At 29.0% G+C, this 21,843-nt stretch overlaps 1 protein-coding gene across 1 annotated transcript in view; it reads right to left on the reverse strand.

Annotated features, from left to right (window-relative positions):
* Window positions 1-1,778: 1,778 nt before the first annotated feature.
* The window catches only part of Lrrk (Leucine-rich repeat kinase), a 230,511-nt gene continuing 210,446 nt past the window's right edge, over window positions 1,779-21,843 (reverse strand). Inside the window, exons 40-45 of the mRNA XM_075359136.1 lie at window positions 20,988-21,183; window positions 18,208-18,397; window positions 11,258-11,512; window positions 6,533-6,729; window positions 3,251-3,384; window positions 1,779-2,093 (exon numbers count right to left, since the gene is read on the reverse strand). Of these exons, the coding sequence (XP_075215251.1) occupies window positions 1,779-2,093; window positions 3,251-3,384; window positions 6,533-6,729; window positions 11,258-11,512; window positions 18,208-18,397; window positions 20,988-21,183 (1,287 nt within the window). The remainder of the gene's footprint in view (window positions 2,094-3,250; window positions 3,385-6,532; window positions 6,730-11,257; window positions 11,513-18,207; window positions 18,398-20,987; window positions 21,184-21,843) is intronic.

The raw sequence follows: 21,843 nt of genomic DNA on the forward strand, positions 1-21,843 counted from the left end.
GTTGCTATAATGAAACCAACCATCAAAAAACTTTCCAATTAATTAAAGTATACATAAAACTGTGTTCTTAAATATGCACATCTATCTTACATATAATCTCTTTTGAAACTGCATTACTAGGAGAATAAACAAATATCACAGTATTTTTATGCATTGTAACACTTCACTATTACTACTGCAAATATTCTTCCGATAAATTGCAATTCACAAGAATATTGTGAAGATTGCAAAAAAAATTTTAAAGCTATCAAATTTAATTTTTTTATCAAAAGATATAAGTCTTCAAAGATAAGGTTATTCTTTTAGTAACAAGTATTACAGTGGAGTTCTAAAGTTTTGTAATGTTCATGAATCTTATTAGCATAACTTGAACTAAAATAATAAACTTTAATATATTTATAAAAACAATGATACCTGATACATTAAATTAACTTTCTAAACAAAAAAATTAAAAAGTTATACATGGAAAGTATATTTTCCAGCATTCAATTTTACAAAAAAATATGTATTTTCCAGTGTTTTAACGTCTGACCAAACTATCTGTGATCAAAGATTGTTCCTGTTTACGGATCGTTAAAGTAGTTGGGTAAGATATTTTAAGTTCTCACAAATTTAGTCCCTTGTTTGTATGAGTGCAATCACAAAAGCAATTGTCACAACTTTGATTTGTTAATTTAATAAACATAACCGTTTCTTATTTGTAAAGTATTAAGTTTGTTTTTGTTATTTCAATATTCATATGGTTATAAAACATTTAATTTTCAGTGTTATACAGAACACACAAAGCAACTATTAAACTAATTGTTCATTTCTGGCTCTTTTTCATTAATTTGAGAACATTTTGCAAACAAAACCTTTCATTCACAATGTGGATTGAACAAGTTGTAATATTCTGCTCTCAATCTTTCATAAACATTACCATTCAGAATTTATAAGGAAAATTTTTAATGGAAAAACAAGAATTTATTTTAAAACTAAACTAGTAGGCTATATTTAAAAGATTTTACTTCTAAAGACTTAATTTTTAATATTGACTTTTTTCATGGAGAAAAACAGAGCAACATATTTATTTGTTTTTATTCTGTAAGAAAATAGTCTATTTCATTTTATCATAGGTAACACTTTTGAACAACAATTTCCATCTCTTCCTCTGGCATAAAATAAATATTTGCACAGATATTAGCTGCTTTGACAAAAGTATCAGTTTCATAAATGTTATATTTTTTTTTACTTTTACAAATCTGAAAATGTAACAAGATAAAATTAAAAAAAACAAATGTACCAGTTGTAGAAATGAGATTTAAAAAAATAATGCTTTTTACGGGGGGAAAAATACGTTTCAAACTTAGTAGAAACCACTTTTTACCTCACAGGATTAAAATTACCGAGTCATTAGCTCAAACAGTTCCCAACATAAATAAAATATACTTATAATAAAAACTAAATGTTAAGAATAGACAATAGATACACTAAAATTATACTTAAACAGATTTTTAAAATGATCTCTTTCTATACAGGTTATTAACTAAGAATAAAATAAATAATTTGTACAATAATTACGTAAAAGACTATAAAATTACATGACTATGGTTAACATAAGTCATGAAATGCAATTCTACAATGACAAATAAAGATACAAACATGATAAAATTATTAAAAAAATACAAAATTTATCATGGATTAATATTACATTACAAAATGATATATAAAATGTATCCATGTATGTTTTTGTAACTTGAATGGACATCCTTGATAAAAAATATTTTCTTTTTGAGCAGTTAAGTAGCTGCCCAGTTTTCTGTAGCCCAAAGTAAGGCAAATGAATTGTTGTGGGTTTGTGAACTTTGACTCATAAGTGTTGGTGTTCCAACAACATCTTTATATCTTTTGATTAAACTTCGATATCCTCGTCCAATAGTAGCAAGTACAGTTTCACCTTCTTCATTGGGTCGTAATGCTACTATAGCCGAGACTTCTTCTTGAAATGGTCGGAACACAGTGATAGGTCTCATAGTTGTTCTTTCAGCAACTACAATGCAACCCCATGTTGTACCGATATATAACTCCATATTTAAGACACAGAGGCTGGTTACCTGAAATTCATTAAATATATTAAATATTGTAATGTTTTGAGGGAGGGCATTCACCACAAACAACCTGAAGTGTGATATAGAGTAATTAGATATTCAATCACAACAATACACCCATCCACACAGCCTATGAAGCAAATAACAATTGTCTAAAGTAACATGATTATTGCTACAAACCTGGTACTTACCAGATTTAAATACCTGAATTTTTCCCCAAGATGAAGCACAAGCTGAAGCATCATTGTTTTGATGTGAAACAGTGACAGTTACAAAGGTGCTTGACATAAATGACTTACTAAGTGAATTTGGACAGCAGGAGAAGTACTAGAGGCAGTTTCGCACTGCACAAGAGGACTATGGTGAAGTAAATGGTAGCCAAATTAAATATTAATAAAATTTAATAATTTTATAATATTTTGATTCCACCTTGTTTTTATTTCAGTGTAATGAATTGATATGCTAAACATGTATAAAACTGTTTTCTTGCACATGTGCATTTTTAACGTTGCATATGATATGTCTACCAAATAACTCCAAAACATAAAATGGTATGTTTACCACATGTTCATACATGCTAGAAGATCATTTTATATAAATTTCAGATTTTTGTGTTCAGTCCATTTTTGGATATAAGCTATAAAAAATCAGAATTTTTAGAAAAATGCATTTGAAGCCTATTACTACTTATACAATGGAAGGTAAAAATAATGAGCTTCTTATTTTTTCATCTATTTAACTACATATAGTAAATGAACTGATGGAATAATAGTGTGTACATTTTCCCTTGCCTAACTCTGAACTTTAAAAAAATTTAACTTTTATCTACAAGTTTTAACTTAATTCTTATATCCTTAATAAAATATACCAGGACATGTAACATCTCAATTTGTAGCTTGTAATTTTATGAATTAAAAGTTTTTAAAGTAAACTGATATCTTACAATTGCAGAAGTTATTATAACATGCACAAATGCTTGCAACAATAATCTTTATTGGTTGGAGGCAGCAATTATTTTTTTAAAATGGTTGGTTGTAAAAAATAATTAGTATTTTTCTGAGTTTTAAAGACACTAGAAATTATGGTGAAAAAAATAATTGTTCTAAGAATGTGCTATGACCATTTAATTCAAATTATGTGATATTTTACAAAATGACACTTACCTGACATCTTCCAGGACTAAGGTGCTCTTCAATGCTTATTGATTTCAAACTCTCACTGCATGGTACAAGTTTAGAACAGTCAAGTTTATTAATAATAGTCCTTGTAGCTGGGTCCCACTGATATACCACACAACCTGTTCAATAAGTAAATTTCCATTAGAAACTATGAACTCAAAGTAAAACATACTTGCTTTAATCAAAATTATATAAGAGACAGTTTAAAAGTAAGGGCCAATCCGTAACAAAATTGAACAAATGTAATTTTTATTAATGGTTTCAAGTACTTCGTATTTACTTTATGTTTCTACATAATCACTATTTTATTCCAAATACTTTTGATGTCAGGTAACAAGCATCTTCAAAGCCACTGCTTAAAATTCCATTGCCTGAGTGTAGCCACTTTTGCACTTAAATTTTCAACTCTTCATTTTCCTCAAATCACTGATATACAAGCCAGTTTTAGAGACATAGGAAGAGATATAGGAGGTGTAGTCATTGGATGTGAGATCAGGACTGTAAATCAATTATCAAAAAAAAATCCTCCTCTGAATTTTTTACTGTTTCTGTTGTGAATGCAGCTGTGTGTTATCATGAAGAACAATTCTTGATCTCAGCAGTCCCCATCAACAGTTTTGAATGGCAAGACGCACTTTAGAAAGTGTTTCACAATAGACTTGTAATGTGATGGATGTTCGAGGTTCCATGAAATTAATCAAAAGCACACTCTTTTAGTCCCAGAATACAGTCGCGATGATTTTTGTTTGAGACTGAGCTTGTTTGAATTTTTTCGGTTTATATGAACCAGAATGATGCCACAGCATTGATTGTTGTTTTATCTCAGCACTGATGTACGAAATCCACGTTTCATCAACAGTGACAATATAAGAAAAAAATTTGTCTCTTATGGTTAAAGCAGTTCAGAAAAGCATGTACAGATGTCATTCAGTGTTCTTTGTGAGCACTTATCAGCATTTTGACTCCATCATTCACAGTTTTTGATTAGGATAGAATGTCAGTCACAATTCTCTGCAACGTTGTTTTTGAAACTTCTGGAAAATCTAAAAAAACGACTGCTAATCGTAAAGCAATGATTTTCTCTCACTTTAATATTCACACATTCAACGAGATCATCAGTCCAGACACTAGGCCTACCACTTCTCTGTTGGTTGTGAACATTTAAATGGCCTTCATTAAATTCAGGGCACCATTGTAGCATTTTTCCTTCACTCATTGTGGTAGGCCCATATGTTTCACACAATTGATGGTGAATTTCAGCAGCATTATGTCCTATTGCATTTAAGAAATTTAACTGCAATTGAACTTCACAAATGGCAAGATTTTTTATTAATATACTGCTTTGTAAAGGGCAAACAACAATGAAGTGATGCCAATGTGGCGGTTACATGCTCAACAGACTACTTAAAGCTACTCCACATGCATGAACCAATCAGTGTTGCCAATCATTATTTATGACTCATCGACCCTTACATTTGAACTGCGCCTCGTAGTAAAAGTTCTTTCTGAGTTTGTCATCAGAGTTGAGGTCATTTTTTTGGAGTTGATTTTTTTGTAGTAGTTAGGAATGAGGTATAATTCAAAGTTGTTTTTGGCCATGAAAATATAGTTTAATGTCAAGAAAAAAGTTATTAAGTTTGGCTTTATTTAGATCAAAGTTGTATGAAGGAGGCGCAAACATGTTTAGTGTGATTTTGGGCTGGATGATTACTTTTGTTTGGGAGTGTTTAAGAGCAAACGCTTAAATGAGTTTGGGCAAAGTTGGCCTGAGCCCTGAAGGAGTGAGGACAGCTAAGATGCGCCCTATGGGTGCATCGAAGGTTAATTATCCATAATGCAGCTAACAATTATATAATATAATATATATATATCAATTAAAATATACATATCAATTATAATATAAATCAATACCAATATAAAAACTAATATATCAATTTAAAAACTAATGACATCCACAAAAAAATATGGATGAGGAAAAAACAAAGAAATAAAGAGTGCAATGAAAAATAAGAAAAATCAAGTTAATTTTATTACTGATTACATAGTTAAGGTTATAAAGTTAATTATAATATTTGAAATACCTACCACATTAACATTTTTACTGTACCAACCTGATTGCTATGCTTTCACTATTTGTATCTTTTAAGTTAAAAAATTAATCGGTAAAATTTTTGGCTGATAACATGGAATTTAAAATGAAGGATAAGTGTTTCAAAACTCTTCATACCCAAAGTAGTACAAACCCTTTATGACCTGTTCAGAAAGCATGCACAATGCACAATATCAGACAATGTGCATTAATCTCTTTCATTGCATGGAATTCCTATGTGGCTAGGAACTCATTAGAAACAGACTTACATATTGCTGTCTGTAAGAGACAGATATGAACTAAATGAATATCCCAAATTATTGGGATTACATATATTACTTAGATCTTGAAGAGTATTACTAATCAAAGCATACCAGCATATGGTGGAATCCAAATGTGTTGTGAAGAAGTGGAACATTTTGGCAGTAAATATTCTGGAATGGTAAGGCAAACTGAATCTGTAAACTCTGTAACTGACCACAAAGTAACAGAACATCTAAAACTATCAGAAATATTTGGATAGAATTATAAATAGCTATATGTTAGAATCTTACAACAAACTTTTTTTTCAATATAGTGACTATTAGAATTTATATATTTGCCTCATTGTGTCATTAACTTTTTTCATCATAGTGGAAATCTGACATAGTTCTCAGCTTTTCTGACCTTTTCATCACTTCCAAATTAATTACAACCTAAAACTCTATTTACTTTAGAAAAAATGAATATCATTAGAAACAGATCAAGGCTGAATATTAGTGCTTACCAAGCAAATTTTTGAAGCAGCTCATAACAGTTTAAGGATACCTTAAAGTTGTAAAAACTTAATTGTTGTAAACATTATTAGATATAATTTTATACATTATGCATGACTAGCATATTAAAATACTCTAACTAGTTAAGAACTGCATCTAATAGGGCAAAATTTTTCATTAGCTGTAACTCAATAACAAAGCGGCTTAAGACCTATGTTTATATTCAACTTTATTCCTTATTTCAAGCTCTAGAATCAGTTTCCAAATTATTTACCCCTCCTGAACCACCCTGTGTGTTTATATATATATATATATGTTGTTCAAGTACATAAATTGTTATTCATGTTGAGCTCCCTTTAGATATAGATTAGGCAGTTTCTTTAGAACAAATGTTTCCTCAGCATGATTGTACTTCTTAATTACCTGGATAAACATATGTCCATACAGATGCTGGACCATCATATTTAACAGGTGAATGAGATGAGATGATCTGTAGCACATCAACATTTACAATTATTGGTTCATAATGGTTCAAAACATCATGACCTGTAACTATATTTTCACGCATTGTATAGACTGATAGCGCTCCATTACTTTCACCACACCATAACTGACATTCCCTAAAAATTCAATCAAAAAGAAAATTTATCAGCTTTATGTATTTAAAAAAAATTAATCAGTAATAGTTATTGTTTTACTATTTTAAAACTCAAGTTATACATAGGTTTTCTAAAATAGTCTCTTAAAACATAATAATAATAATATGTAAACAACTATATATATATATACGGTATAATTACAATTATCATGCCTTATTAATAGTAAATTTATGGTTGATCATGAGGGCCTAATTTTATGGTTAATAAAAAATATACATGTCGTTTTATCCTCAATCAGAGACTAGTTTCACAAAACTGCCTGATTTGGATTTGTATCTGTATAATTCCTTAAATATGAAAATATACGAGGTTTGATAAAAAAAAAAAAAAAAAAATAAGCTGAATTTTTTAATTTTCCGTGGTCTGTACACCACGGACAATTGTCACAAACAAAAAATTTGTGACAATTAGACTTAAGTCTAATTGTCACAAATTTTTTTGTTTGTTGGTACACTTGTCCCTAACATATATTTACATTTGTAGCCATATTGGACGCTTAGTTTATTGTTGGCTTTCGCAAAGGCTATACATGTTTGCATATGGTCAGGGATTTTTAACTTGTGAAAAAAATGGAACTAGGCATTCGCATTAAATTTTTTTTTTGTCTTCAGTCAATAGACTGGTTAGATGCAGCTTTCAAAGATTCCCTATCTAATGCTAGTCGTTTCATTTCAGTATACCCCCTACATCCTACATCCCTAACAATTTGTTTTACATACTCCAAACGTTGCCTGTCTACACAATTTTTTCCTTCTGCCTGTCCTTCCAATATTAAAGCGACTATTCCAGGATGCCTTAATATGTCGCTCGTAAGTCTGTCTCTTCTTTTAACTATATTTTTCCAAATGCTTCTTTCTTCATCGATCTGCTGCAACACCTCTTCATTTGTCACTTTATCCAACCACCTGATTTTTAACATTCTCCTATAGCACCACATTTCAAAAGCTTCTACTGTTTTCTTCTCAGGTACTCCGATGATAGGTTTCACTTCCATATAAAGCTATGCTCCAAACATATGCTTTCAAGAATGTCTTCCTGACATTTAAATTAATTATTGATGTAAACAAATTATATTTCTGACTGAAGGCTCGTTCACCAGTGCTATTTGACATTTTATATCTTTCCTGCTTCGTCCATCATTAGTAATTCTTCTTCCCAAATAAAATTCTTCTACCTCCATAATCTTTTCTCTTCTGATTTTTACATTCAGTGGTCCATTTTCATTATTTCTACTTCGTTTTGTTCTTGTTTATTTTCATGCAGTAGTTCTTGCGCAGGACTTCATCCATGCCGTTCATTGCTCCTTCTAAATCCTTTTTACTCTCAGCTAGAATTACTATATCATCAGCAAATCGTAGCATCTTTATCTTTTCACCTTGTACTGCTACTCCAGATCTAAATTGTTCTTTAACATCATTAACTGCTAGTTCCATGTAAAGATTAAAAAGTAACGGGGACAGGGAACACCCTTTCTTATTACGGCTTCTTTCTTATGTTCTTAAATTTTTACTGTTGCTGTTTGGTTTCTATAAATGCTAGCAATTTTTTTTCTATCTCTGTATTGGAACCCTAATTTTTTTTAAAATTCTGAACATTTTATTCCAGTCTACGTTATCAAATGCCTTTTCTAAGTCTATAAATGCCAAGTATGTTGGTTTGTTTTTCTTTAATGTTCCTTTTACTATTAATCTGAGCATTAAAATTGCTTCCCTTTACCCTATATTTTTCCTGAAACCAAATTTCTCTTCTTCTAACACTTCTTCCACTCTCCTCTCAATTCTTTTGTACAGAATTCTAGTTAAGATTTTTGATGCATGGCTAGTTAAGCTAATTGTTCTGTAGTCTTCACATTTATCTGCTCCTGCTTTCTTTGGTATCATGACTATAACACTCTTCTCTAAATTCCACCGATTCATCTGACCACTTTTCTTCAGGTTTTTACATCCCAATCTACGTTTCATAAACAATAAATTATGGTCGCTCTCAATGTCTGCTCCAGGGTAAGTTTTGCCCTGGACGACGAATTGATTTCTAAATCTTTGCTTAACCATGATATGATCTATCTGATACCTTGCAGTATCACCTGGCTTTTTCCATGTGTATATTCTTCTAGTATGATATACTGGGTGTTAGCAATTACTAAATTATACTTTGTGCAAAACTCTGTAAGTTGGTCCCCTCTTTCATTCCTTTTGCCCAGCCTGTATTCACCCACTATATTTTCTTCCTTGCATTTGCCAATGCTCCCATTCCAATCTCCAACTATTATTAAATTTTCATCTCCTTTTATGTGTTTAATTGCTTCGTCAATTTCTTTGTATACACACTACCTCATCATCATGGGTGCTTGTAGGCATACAGGTGTTAACAATCGTTGTCGGTTTAGGTTTCAATTTTATCCTTATTACAATGATTCTATCGCTATGCATTTTGAAATACTCTACTCTCTTCCCTATCTTCTTGTTCAATATAAAACCTACTCCTGCCTGCCCATTATTTGAAGCTGAGTTAATTATCCTAAAATCACCTGACCAAAAGTTGTTTTCCTCTTTCCACCGAACCTCACTAATTCCTACTACATCTACATTTATCCTATCCATTTCCCTTTTTAAATTTAGAAACCTACCAACAACCTTGAAGAAACTGAATCCCTATTAGAGAGATTGCTGAGCAATGTCAAGCAATTTTTCGGAGTTTTGTACATGAAACATGCGGCAGCAAAATTTGTTCCAGAATTGTTGACTTTTAACCAAAAGCAGTGCAAAATAAATATTGGTCACAAGTTGCTGAATGAAGTGAATGATGATCCAGAATTGCTCAAATGGGTCATAAGTGATTTTAAAGTTTATATCAAAAGTTTTGACAAATTTTGTTTTATTATATTTATCAAGATTTTTATTTTGTTAATGTTGCATATTTATAATATGTAATATTACGTGAACAATTAAAAGAATTGATCAACTGAAGGTGCAAGAAAATTGTGAAAGTACTTTTGTGTATATATAATGATGTAAGATAAGTGTCATTCTACCTAATTTAATTTTATTCTGTACTTGGTGGATCAAGTTATTTATATTTATATACACACACATACATGCATATATATATATATATATATAATTCTCTATCAAAAACGTTTGCTCCAATTAAAAAGGATTTCAGTGATAAAATGCTATCAGAAATTTTCTGATTTTGAAATTTCAATTTCATGGGGAGTTGCTGAATTTTTAAAATAGTTTTATTTAACTTAGCCCAGTCAAGTCAGCATCTATACTTCAGTGAACAACAAATAAATAAACACTTTACTTAGACCATAACATAATACGTAATAATTATAAATATATTTGAACAATTATACATTATACAGACCCACCTGGAATGGTAGGTGAACTCTTTAGTTTACATTCATTCTTGAGCAGTAAAAGTACTGCTCAAGAATCAAGGGAACATTACTCTGTTCAAGAAGTTAGCATTAAAAAGTAAAAGATTAATTACTAACAACTGGTGATAGTTGATGTTAATGTATAAAAATAATAATTATGTGAAATAACAGCGTGGCAAGTATGTAAAAATTATAAACAAATAATCTCTATGAATAAAATAATTTTGAAAGTGTTAAATTCCAAATTTTAATTACATATTTAAGTATATTTTAATTGATTGTGCAGAAAACCTAATTTTATCTAACCAGTTAAATTAAAATCCAACTAACACTAATTCTTTTTCCACAAATGGAAATATTCTAATTTTAAATAATTAATGGAAAAATCTTACAGATCATTAGATAATGTTTTCTAAAAAGAGAAACTGAGGCATAGTAAAAGGATGGGAAAGTACTTTCTATTAGACTAATGGAATATTATCCTACATAATGAATAACAGTTTTATTATCTAGTTTATTATAAATGAATATTTTTATTTTGTAAAAACATATTAATATTCTTCTTTATATCAAAATCTTGTACTTAGTAAAATTTTCGAACTGCCATAATTATGGCTCAATTAACAAGAGTCATATTTATTGGCACTAAATGAAGATCAACAGGCTAGTTTTATGTCCTAAGGATTCTGGTATTTTGAAGTAACTCCATTATGTAGATAGAAGTATAAAAAAGCATAATTAATAATTAATGATGAGCTTATCGATTGTATAAGCTGCTTCAAAGTAAAACAAAATGGTTTGATTTCATAGCAAACATAATGAATTTGGACTAAAGTAAGTAATTAATAAATGAACAGTGATGAAGATATCCAACTAGACTCAGTAAAGTTAATAATTAAAGTTAAATCAATTCAATTCAATCTGTGAATATGATACTTTATAGTTTTTTTTTGTGCATGAAATATTACTTTCAGCAATCATTTACAGGTAAAGAAAATTTCAAACAATTTTCAGAAATACTACTTTTTAGCAACAATTTATAATCAACATCAAAGCCACAAAAACAAATCAAGTAATAGACAGATGAAAAAGTACTATCATACTTACTTAGGATTATCATTAAACACAGCAGTAATTGCATGTAACACAGTACTACTGCCAAGTTCACTCATAACAAAACTACCTTCACCCATAGTAGGGGCTGTAGGTGACATATCATCACGTACTAAGAATACTCGACCATTTGATAAACCGACTGCTACTCGACTCTGTTCTGGTAAATGTAACAATGCACAAACTCTTGCATTATCTGGAGAATCTGGATCCAGAGCATAACTGAAGACATGCTGACAATCACCAGCACTAAAAGCAAACAATTTATAACAACAACTGAACCTTTGACTACTAGTTAGCATTGTCATACTATTTATCTGAAGGATTTATAAAGTTGCATCGCTGTGAAATTTTCATCCAATTAAAAAAAAAAAAAAACATGTAGTGTATTCAAATATCCAATAGTTACAGAGTGATTTTATAAATACCATTGATTTAACTAGTTTATTAAAAATCAGTATATATGAAATTACTGTCTCCTGTTACAACTAGTTTATAAGTTATATAAAAATAATTTATTAATAAAATTTTAAGCAGTACGAGCAGACAAAACGATTTTTGTAAACAAATAATAAGTTTCATGACTGTAATAACACAGATTTTCCCATAATAATTACCTAAAAAACCAAAGAGCCAATAAATCAAAGACTGCATTCAATTTTTAAGAGCAATCCATTGTCTGTTTGAGGAAGTCATAAATGAGATTACCACATATCTGAATTCTTCTAAATTATTTTTTCTACATTACATGTTCAATAGATAAAACTCATTTTACAGACTGCTCTTTAACCTATCAAGTTCTGTATTTACAGAACATTCCAGAAATAAAGTATCATATAATACAACTATTTTAAATACAAATTAATATTATATCCTTCTACTTTAACAGTATAGCGGTCAATATTATTCAAACGTTTATGCTGAAAAACCATAAGGGTTAAAAATGCCTTCTGATCAAATCATCTTCATGAATTTCATTCAGCTTACTGTTCCATTTTCTATTTCGTCATCGTACATTATCAATTTTGTATGTTAACACATTTTTACAGATGCCTTCCACCCATTATCTTATTTATACTGCTTCCTGATAACTCTGAGGAATCTCTGTTGTAAAAATGTCATCAAACTTAAATAATATTCATCATATCTGGATAGTAAATTTGTTTTTCTATTACTTGTATACTGTTAAAACTTAAATTTTCTAATCTAGTATTCTGTATTTTATTAACTTCTTCTTCGTCATCTGTTACACATTATAATTTGTTTGTGTGTTAGTAATCTCTTGATCATTCTATTCTTCTCTGATATTATCACAAACTGGTAACAACATTGGCAGTGTTCCATTCTCATGTTCATTATCTCTATTTTTCTTGTTCATCAAAGAAAATACATTTAGCGGTAGCAACTTAATTTCTCTCTTGATTCCACAGCCAATACCCATTTCATGTGTAACATATTGTATAAAATTCCTTATTTCTTGCATAGAGTTTTCCTTTGCCATCTTCTTTTGGTACATATGCTTCAGAATCAAAGATTTTAATATTTTCTTGATCTATCTTCTTATCTTACAATAATTCCATGAGTACACCCCTATTTTATTGATGTAAGTAATAGTAATAGTTATATACACTCATGATTATACTGCCTCATAATGACCTTAGTAATAACAAATCATACAATAAATATTTGGTCATAATCAGAATAATTCTGCTGAGTCTTTCATGGACTCCATTTTGCTCAGCATTCTGGCATACAATGTACTCAATTACATTCTTGGCTGATACAAGATTTCTTAATTTTGTCATAAGTTTCTTTGTGGTCCATCATTTTTTGTCATTCTTTGTTTCTGGTTATATAGATCCAACCATACTTGCAGATATAACCTAATAGCTTTTCTTCTGATATAATTCTCAATTGGAAGCGTGTTTGTTTGCCCTTTAAATAGAGAACATAAATTTTAAGGATACAGAAATGAACATCTCATCTTTTGACACATGTAATCTTCTGTGAAATTTACAATATTTGTATATAATAATAATAATCTAGGATTGAATATAATTCACCTTCAATTCCTACCTTTAGATCTTCATCCAGAATTTTAGCATTTTGATTTTTTGAATAAGACCCCAATCCTGAATTTTCAATTCATTTTACTGAAAAATGATTAAACTCTACTTGACCTGAAGAACATCACACAATCATTATTAACTATCATCAGATAATTGAAAAAACATTTTTCCACAATTATTTGGTTTAACAGATACACCTCATTTGCTATATGGATATCAAAATTTATAGATTTTACTTCCATTAAATGTTTACTCCATTTGGAATTTATTAAATGATTCATTGCTCCAGGATCTATTACAAAAGGTATTTTTTCAATCATTGACAATAATGAAATTAAATCTTTTGACATCTCCTGATTCCTCTTTTAATTTAATATTTATTTCTTGGTGTGCAGTAAAAACTTATTTCTTCTTTTACTGTACAAGGCTTACTTCTTGAATTAAATTTTCTACAATCAATTTCTTTATGATCAATCTCACCACAACTATGACATTTAAATAGGAATGCATTTTTCTCCACCCTGCTGGTTCCATTAATTAAACTCTTGATTGGCTTGACTTAGTTTGAAATTTCTTTTACTTTTATTTGTCCTTTAAAATCTTTCTTTCCAGTGAAAGCAACTTTCACATTAAACATCTGATAAATTCATATCTGAATTTTTACGTGCTTCTTCCTGTAATAACTTATTTTTAACAAATTGAAAATGAATTTCATTACGTTCTTTTGAGTACAAAACATCAACAACAGAAGTTATTGAAATTATATACTTATCCAACATAACTGATAATAACTGTGTAACTATTTGTCAGTTCATTCAAAATCTCTGATGAATTCACCCAGATTACCTTTTACAACTTCATATTGCTTAACGTTTTTTGAAATTCTACTGGAGCAGCAAGTGCCTTTTTAAATTTGTGGTTTTAAGAGCATTAGACATTTTCTTGGAACATTTCTAGTTTTGATATATTTCTTTTGAAAATCTTCCGATGTTTGTACTGATAATAAAATTAAACAAATATGGAATAAAAATACATTTTACTTGCTACAAAACATCTATTTTTTTTCTATGTAGTCATCATTGACAGCTACACATTTCTTCCAATGATGAACCAGTTTTTTCATTCCATCAATGAAGAATACTGGCAGTATTTCTTTAATCCACAACCTCACTGTGCATCAATCAGTTCATCATTTATGGTGAAATGAATACCTTGAACATGACATCCCTTATTAATTGAAGAGAAAAGTGAAAATTGCAGTACCCCAAATCTCAAATAGTTTCAAATTTCAACTTCACAAGAGCCTCAGTAGTTGCATGTGACATGTGTGGCCAAGCATTTTGTGTTGCAGAATTATCGGTTCTGCAGATTGTTGAACATGACACACACTTCTTCTAAGGTGTTTTAAAACCTCTAAGTGTGTGATGTAACATTAATTTTGAGTCAATTCATCCACCTTCTTTTGGTGTTTTTCATCAGTCACAGAAACTGGTTGATCACTGTAAGGTTTATCTTCAATACTCACTTTACCAGCTTATGATGCATACAATTCTATTGCTCACCTAATCACAGTACTTTGATCATCTGTTTTATTACCATGAATGAATGGTTTTTAGACGACAATGAATGGTACTAGCATTCACTTTTTCTGGCATTAAAAATTCAATCACTCATGTTGTTTTAGATGCACTGACAACCGACAGTAAATGAGAGGGCATGGGTCAAGTTTTGGAATGTTAATAGTAGAAGAATGAAACTACAAGGTGGCAGCATCTGTCACTTCATGCAACATTTCATTCTCCCATTTGCTTCCAATGTTGCATTACTTTTCAGCCACCATTGTTTTATACTAAATTGTACCTCATTTTTAATTACATGATATGTATTCATTGATATATTAATATAATTATTCTAATCTACAATATTGTAAGTAAAAGATAAAAATAAAAAGGTAAAAAGGATACACATCTCATTTATCTTTTGGTTATATGAACAACTATATAATAATTTAAAAATGCAAAATTTGAATTTAAAAATTTTAGATTTACTAACTTCTGATATTTTTTCAAATTTTTTATTTTTATTGTTATTATTGAATTATTATTTATCATAATTTTTTTACAATCAGATAATTATTAATAAATCAATTTATTTAAATTAAAAAAAAAAAAAATTAAAAAAGTTGATGAAGTCTGATTTGAATTGATATGCCTTTCTCTTGTAAGATCCAAATATTTCATTAATTAAAATTTAGTTTGGCTATAACTCTGGAACCAATGAAATAAGTACCATTTATGATATATCGTTGAAAAACTCTTAATGAGGGCTGCAGTTAGGAAAAGTCCAAAATCCAATTTCTTTTTTGGATTTTGGGCTTTTTTGGACACTTTTGGTTCAATCAATTGTAATCAAAAGGGGAGGTGCACAACTAGTTGTTACAACAGTCCTAAATCCAAAATTTCAAATTCCTACAACTAATTGTTTTTGAGTTATAAAAGATATATACATACGTACAGATGTCACACTGAAACTAGTCAAAATGGATTCCTTTACTTTGTACAAGGAAGTAAAAATAAATGGCATTATCAGGCTTTTACACCTTTTACAAATTTTTCAAATAATTCTTAAAACCAAAAGTATAACAAAATACATCACATTACAAAAAAAATATATACATATATGTACACAAGTTGAGAATAAGAATATAAAAATATTAAACCCTTTTATACTTCATGTATGGGCCAAGGTAAACATTTGTGTCAAGCAAACAATATCAAAATAGAATTTGTAAAACACTTAAATAATATAAAATTATATAAATTTAAAACAAAAATAGTGATCATTAAACGATATATGCTGCGCCCCAACTAAATTGTTATTTCACAAAAGTTTGTTCTATCTCTATCCTTTCCACTGCTATAGCTTATCATAAGCAGTTTATTCAAAGTATCATACACTACGCCTGAATTAAAATATAATGTGCAATTTAAGTTTAACAATAGATTCCTTTTAAATTTTCTGTAAATTTTGAATCTCTCTACAATTCATCTTTTATCCTTTACTTGCAAAAATGTAAAATGTTCATGTTAACTTCTATTTTACCACAACCATGATTTTCGTTGAAGTGTGCTCTGCAAAACTTATATTTTTTATTTTATGTTTAACTTTATTTGTTGTTCCCTAACTTGCTGCTTAAATGTTCCATCAATTAGTTATATGTACTGTTTTTTATACACATTGCACTTCAAGTCTGTACATCTGCTGTTATATTTATTGTGATTGCTTTCTGCATCCTTAATGAATTGGTTAAGTTACAGGAAGCTGGAAAGAAACCAATGTCATAACTCTTCTCAAAGTTTGTATCTGACAGCAGTTTACATTTGACAGTATTATATTGCTTGTAGTTTCCTCTTTGCTCAGTTGCTGGTTCTTCCTATTTGTTTTCAGTTACCTGCTCAAACATCTATGGATAATTTTAGGTTTGTAATCATTCTGCAGACAATTCTATAAAGTTTTTTATGTGTGGGTTAGAATAATATAATGATACATGAATAATGCAGCTTGTTTTCTATAAACTCTAAATATATTTTTTTTTATTGTTACATTTAAATAATTAATACTATTATTCTTTTCTACTTCATGATGAAATTGGCTGCTGAGTGACTTAATACTTGTTAACACTTTTACCTGATCATCTATACTTGGTCATTCTTATTATCGAGTAGTTCTTTATTTTCAACATAGATTAAAAATATCACAAGAAAGAGAATAATGGAGAAGCAATACTTTTAAAATTACATTTAAATGGAATATTTCAGTGTTAAAACAAAGATTATTTTAACTACAAATGAACTATCTTTAATCTAATACATTATTGAGTATTGAACCTTGTGAGAAGCAATTTTATAAACTTAAATGAGTTTCATTAAATGTGTACCTTCTATACAGTTGTCATAGAAAAAAAAAAATGGTATACTCGTACTTAGAAGAGTTGGTAATAATGTGTGCAAAAACTGATAAATAATAGTTGGTTTTTTCAGCCAAACAAGTTAAACAAAATATTGTAACAGATATTTTTATTATGCATAATGTGCTTGCTTAAGTTTATATTTAAAAGTTTCATACGCACATGTAAAGAGAACATTTTTTGTTAACTGAATTGATGTGATTAAAATTCTTACTTTGATTTTTAATTGAATTCAGATATTTTATTAAAATTCCATTTGGTTGAACTAATCCAAAAAATAAAAAATTGAATTTGATAAAAAGTATATGATTGAACAGACAGGTAGATTATATCATATTAATAATACTATTATTTTTAGAAAATATTAAATAAGGATAAATAAGAATTAAGAAAAAAGTTATTTTCTTTTAATCTTTTACAGTATTGTTATTTTTAATCATGGTAATGCAATTTAGTTATAACCATACATATTTCAAATTTTCAAAAATAAATTGTATTTTAAACATAAATTCATGATAATTATATATTTTTACAGTTTACAACCATCAAAAACCTTTAATTATTCAAGAATATTATAAGATGACTGTCAAAACAGTAGCACATCTAAGAAATATTTACAAAGAAATTGCAAATTGGAACTACAGAAGTAAGGCAAAAGACATCTGCATCTGTATTGTCACTGGGTTGAGAGATGAAGTAAATAACTGTCAAGTATACAGTTAGCATTTTAAAAACAAGCAAACCATTTATAGTTCAATCTATAAATATAGGTAATTAAGTTAAAATTCAAGGAAATCCATTTCAAAATTTATATTTTAAAGAACCAAAGATAAATACAAAAAAATGTTAGTAAAAAACAACAAACATTATTATATTTTATTTTATTTTAATAACATTTAAATACTCACAAGTATGCATGTATCTGGCCTTGACAATCACCTAACCATACAGTGCTATCAACAACACAACCAGCAGTTGGTGCTTCAGGTAAAGCTAAATTAGAATACTGTACAAACGATTGTCCACTAACTACAAGTTGATCTGCTTCACAATTTGAACATGCCAACCACAATTCCCCAAGAGCAGGCAACCCATCTTCTGTAAACATAAAAAATCTGATGTGTAAACCACATGACTTCCTTGTACGCCTATTAAATTATACATACACATTTTTTAAAATGAGAAGTACATAAAATTTTATTTCATTAATAACTTCTGATATTTTTTCAAATATATTTTTTTTATTGTTATTATTGAATTATTATTATTATTATTATTATTTATTGTAATTGTTTTTACAATCAGATTAATAATTATTAATAAATCAATATATTTAATTTAAAAAAAAAGTTAAAAACAAAAGGTGAAGTCAGATTCGAATCGATGTGCCTCCCCCTTGTAAGATCCAAATATTTCATTAATTAAATTTTTATTTGGCTATAACAATGGAACCAATGAAATTAAGTACCACTTATAAACTTATAATTTATAGTTGAAAAGCTCTGAATGAGGGCTTATTATTGCAGTTAAGAAAAAGTCCAAAATCTAAATTTTTTGGATTTTGGGCTTTTTTGGACACTTTTGATACAGTCGATTGGAATCAAAAGAGGACGTGCACAACTAGATGTTACAACAGTCCTAAATCCAAAATTTAAACATCCTATGGCTAATTGTTTTTGAGTTATGCGAGATACATATGTACACACAGACGTCACACCGAAACTAGTCAAAATGGATTGAGGGATGGTCAAAGTGGATATTTATGTTGAAATTTGAAAACTGAAATTTTTCAAGATCACAATACTTCCTTTCCTTCATACAAGGAAGTAAAAATAAAATTAATTAACATCAACTTTTTCACAGGGAGTAAAATCTGTTAGCTACAAACATTGAATTTCTAAAACACAGCAAAAACAAATCATTATATTATGTTAAATGGTATAAAGTATGTTAATGACATAAATACTTATAAAGTTTATAAACTTACTGTCAATAGAGCAAACATATAAAAACTGTATGTGTGTGTGTGTGTTTGTGTCTTTTGAAATTTCAAATAATTCATCAGCATATTGACCACTATGCTAATTAAATTAAATATTAAAAACGAATACCAATAATCGACTTTTGCAGGATCCCACGTAATCCATAAGTCGGTACACAAATTTTATAATTACATAAAACAAATATTAAAATTTAGTAAATATAAATCACTATTAATAACCACAAAATCTGAATGAACAACACAACTCCATTGCCATTACTGGAATCAGTAAATACTACCTACCACTTACTGGAATTAATATTTGTTTTTTTGTAACTATAGAATCTGTGTGCTGTCTGATGATGCAGGTTCCAACAAAAGTCAATTATTGATATTAGTTTTTTTAGGTTTTATCTGTTATTGTGCTTTTATTGTTACATTTTTAATACTGAATATATATAAAATATAAAAAGAATCAATGATAATTTTCTTTATTATAATTCTTTACTTATTTTAACTGAAATGCAATATAAGTAAACACTACCCAAATTTCAGTTCTATTATAAACAAACTGCAAGAAAAATTGATAATGCAAAGTACATATGGAAAATAATACTTTTTCATGCATCCTTACTGAGCAGGTGATCCACAGTTGCTTATTTCTATTCAGCAATCTCAGTAAAGTGCCTAATTAGTGTGTGTGTGTGAGTTCTCAATTCATTCTTTACACTTGTATTGCTCTTCTGCACTAAGAAAATAGAGAATGCTATTTGCCTATGTAGTAATAGCTGTGATTTAATTCCTTAGTGCAAGAAATATGTGACTAGAGATATTCCGTCAAATCAAGGAAGTTTGCAGATTTGATAGATGTATCATCAGTATAGTGATGATGTCAAAATTTTAAAATTGGGAAAGAGAATGTTCATGATGATGAAGGAATTGGTAGCCAAGTTCATTATGGAAGATTTTCTGCATCACGATGATGAATTCATCAAACACGATCAGCATGTCACACTTGATGAAATTGGGGATAATTTTTCATTGATTCTCAAATATTATCTGTGAAGTTAGTTCAGATAAATTTTTGCTAAGTGCTGGTTAAAACTCTCAACTTCGAAATCAGCTGATTTGCGACGATGAGGTTAACCACTAGATCAACCAGATGGGGTGGGGCCATGGTCTATCAGCATTTTCCTACTCCGTGATAATGCACGTCCTCATGCCAATGAAAAAACAAAACAGATGCTTGTGAAATTTAAGTGGGAAATTTTTGATTATCTAGTCTACAACCTGGATCCTAATTATTATTTTTAGACTGAAAGACATTTGGAGAGGAAAACATTTTGAGGATACTGAAGACTACAAGAAAACACTAACTAATTATCTCAATGAACTAGTGACAAGAGAAATATGATCCTGGAGTACAAAAACTATGAGTTTTTACAAGTTGAGTACAAAAAAAAGTTTTTTAGTACAACTTAAGGTTAATTTATGTTAAATAAAAAATTCTATTCAAAAATCTTTGTCCGTTACATTTTACCATAAAATGAATACTACTTTCTGGACAAATTTCATAAAAACTATTATCCTTTGTGTAATAGCTTAAAATCACTAATATGTACTTTAAACTTGTTGATAAAATTTCTGTAATTCCTAAGACGGCAACAACTTTACAATTTCACAAAATTTTAATAATCGATGTCATACCTGGTGCTTGTGAAACAGTTGCAGTAACAGTTGAGATAACAGATCCAGAATGATTTAAAGAGACTACATCATACAAATGAGTAAATTCTGGAGCAGATGCAATAGATACTATTTGACTGGCTGATGGACGATCTCTTGGTTGTTGACACCAGCACAGTACCATCAAATCTAACATATAATTAGGATAAAGTGTTTCCTAAATCAAAGAAAAAATAAAAAGTAATAATGAATAATGAACAAACTTGCACATAAGTAATAAAGCTAATTAATAATAGTTTATGCATCAACGTATATTCATTTTCAAGGTGAATTTGAATATTATAATTGGCTGGATAAATAGGAGTAAAAAAACACAAAAAATATGCCTCTAAATAGACAATAAATGGAAAATTACTGTTTATAATTTATGGCAGACGCTGAATTGATCCCATAATCCATATATACTAATTTCTTATTTTCTAAAAAGTAAAAAGAATAGTCATTATTAAAATAGTTTCTGGTTTGAATAGCTCATATAAAATGACTTTACTTCAAACTGAGTAGATAATCCACATAAAAAAAGCTTGAATAAATAATTTTCTATCTAAAAATATTTTAAAGTCAATGAAGTTTTAATATTTATATCATCCAAAATCTTATTATTTAATTATTTTCATAATTTTTATTGTATAAAGTTACCTACTCTATAATAAATTTATCTTGGTATAACCATGTAGTGAAATGCACATTATATATAATATAAATAACAGCTTTTTTTTTTGTCTTCAGTCATTTGACTGGTTTGATGCAGCTCTCCAAGATTCCCTATCTAGTGCTAGTCGTTTCATTTCAGTATACCCTCTACATCCTACATCCC

The sequence above is a fragment of the Lycorma delicatula genome, chromosome 3, assembly GCF_047948215.1.
Source record: "Lycorma delicatula isolate Av1 chromosome 3, ASM4794821v1, whole genome shotgun sequence".
Lineage (NCBI taxonomy): Eukaryota > Metazoa > Arthropoda > Insecta > Hemiptera > Fulgoridae > Lycorma > Lycorma delicatula.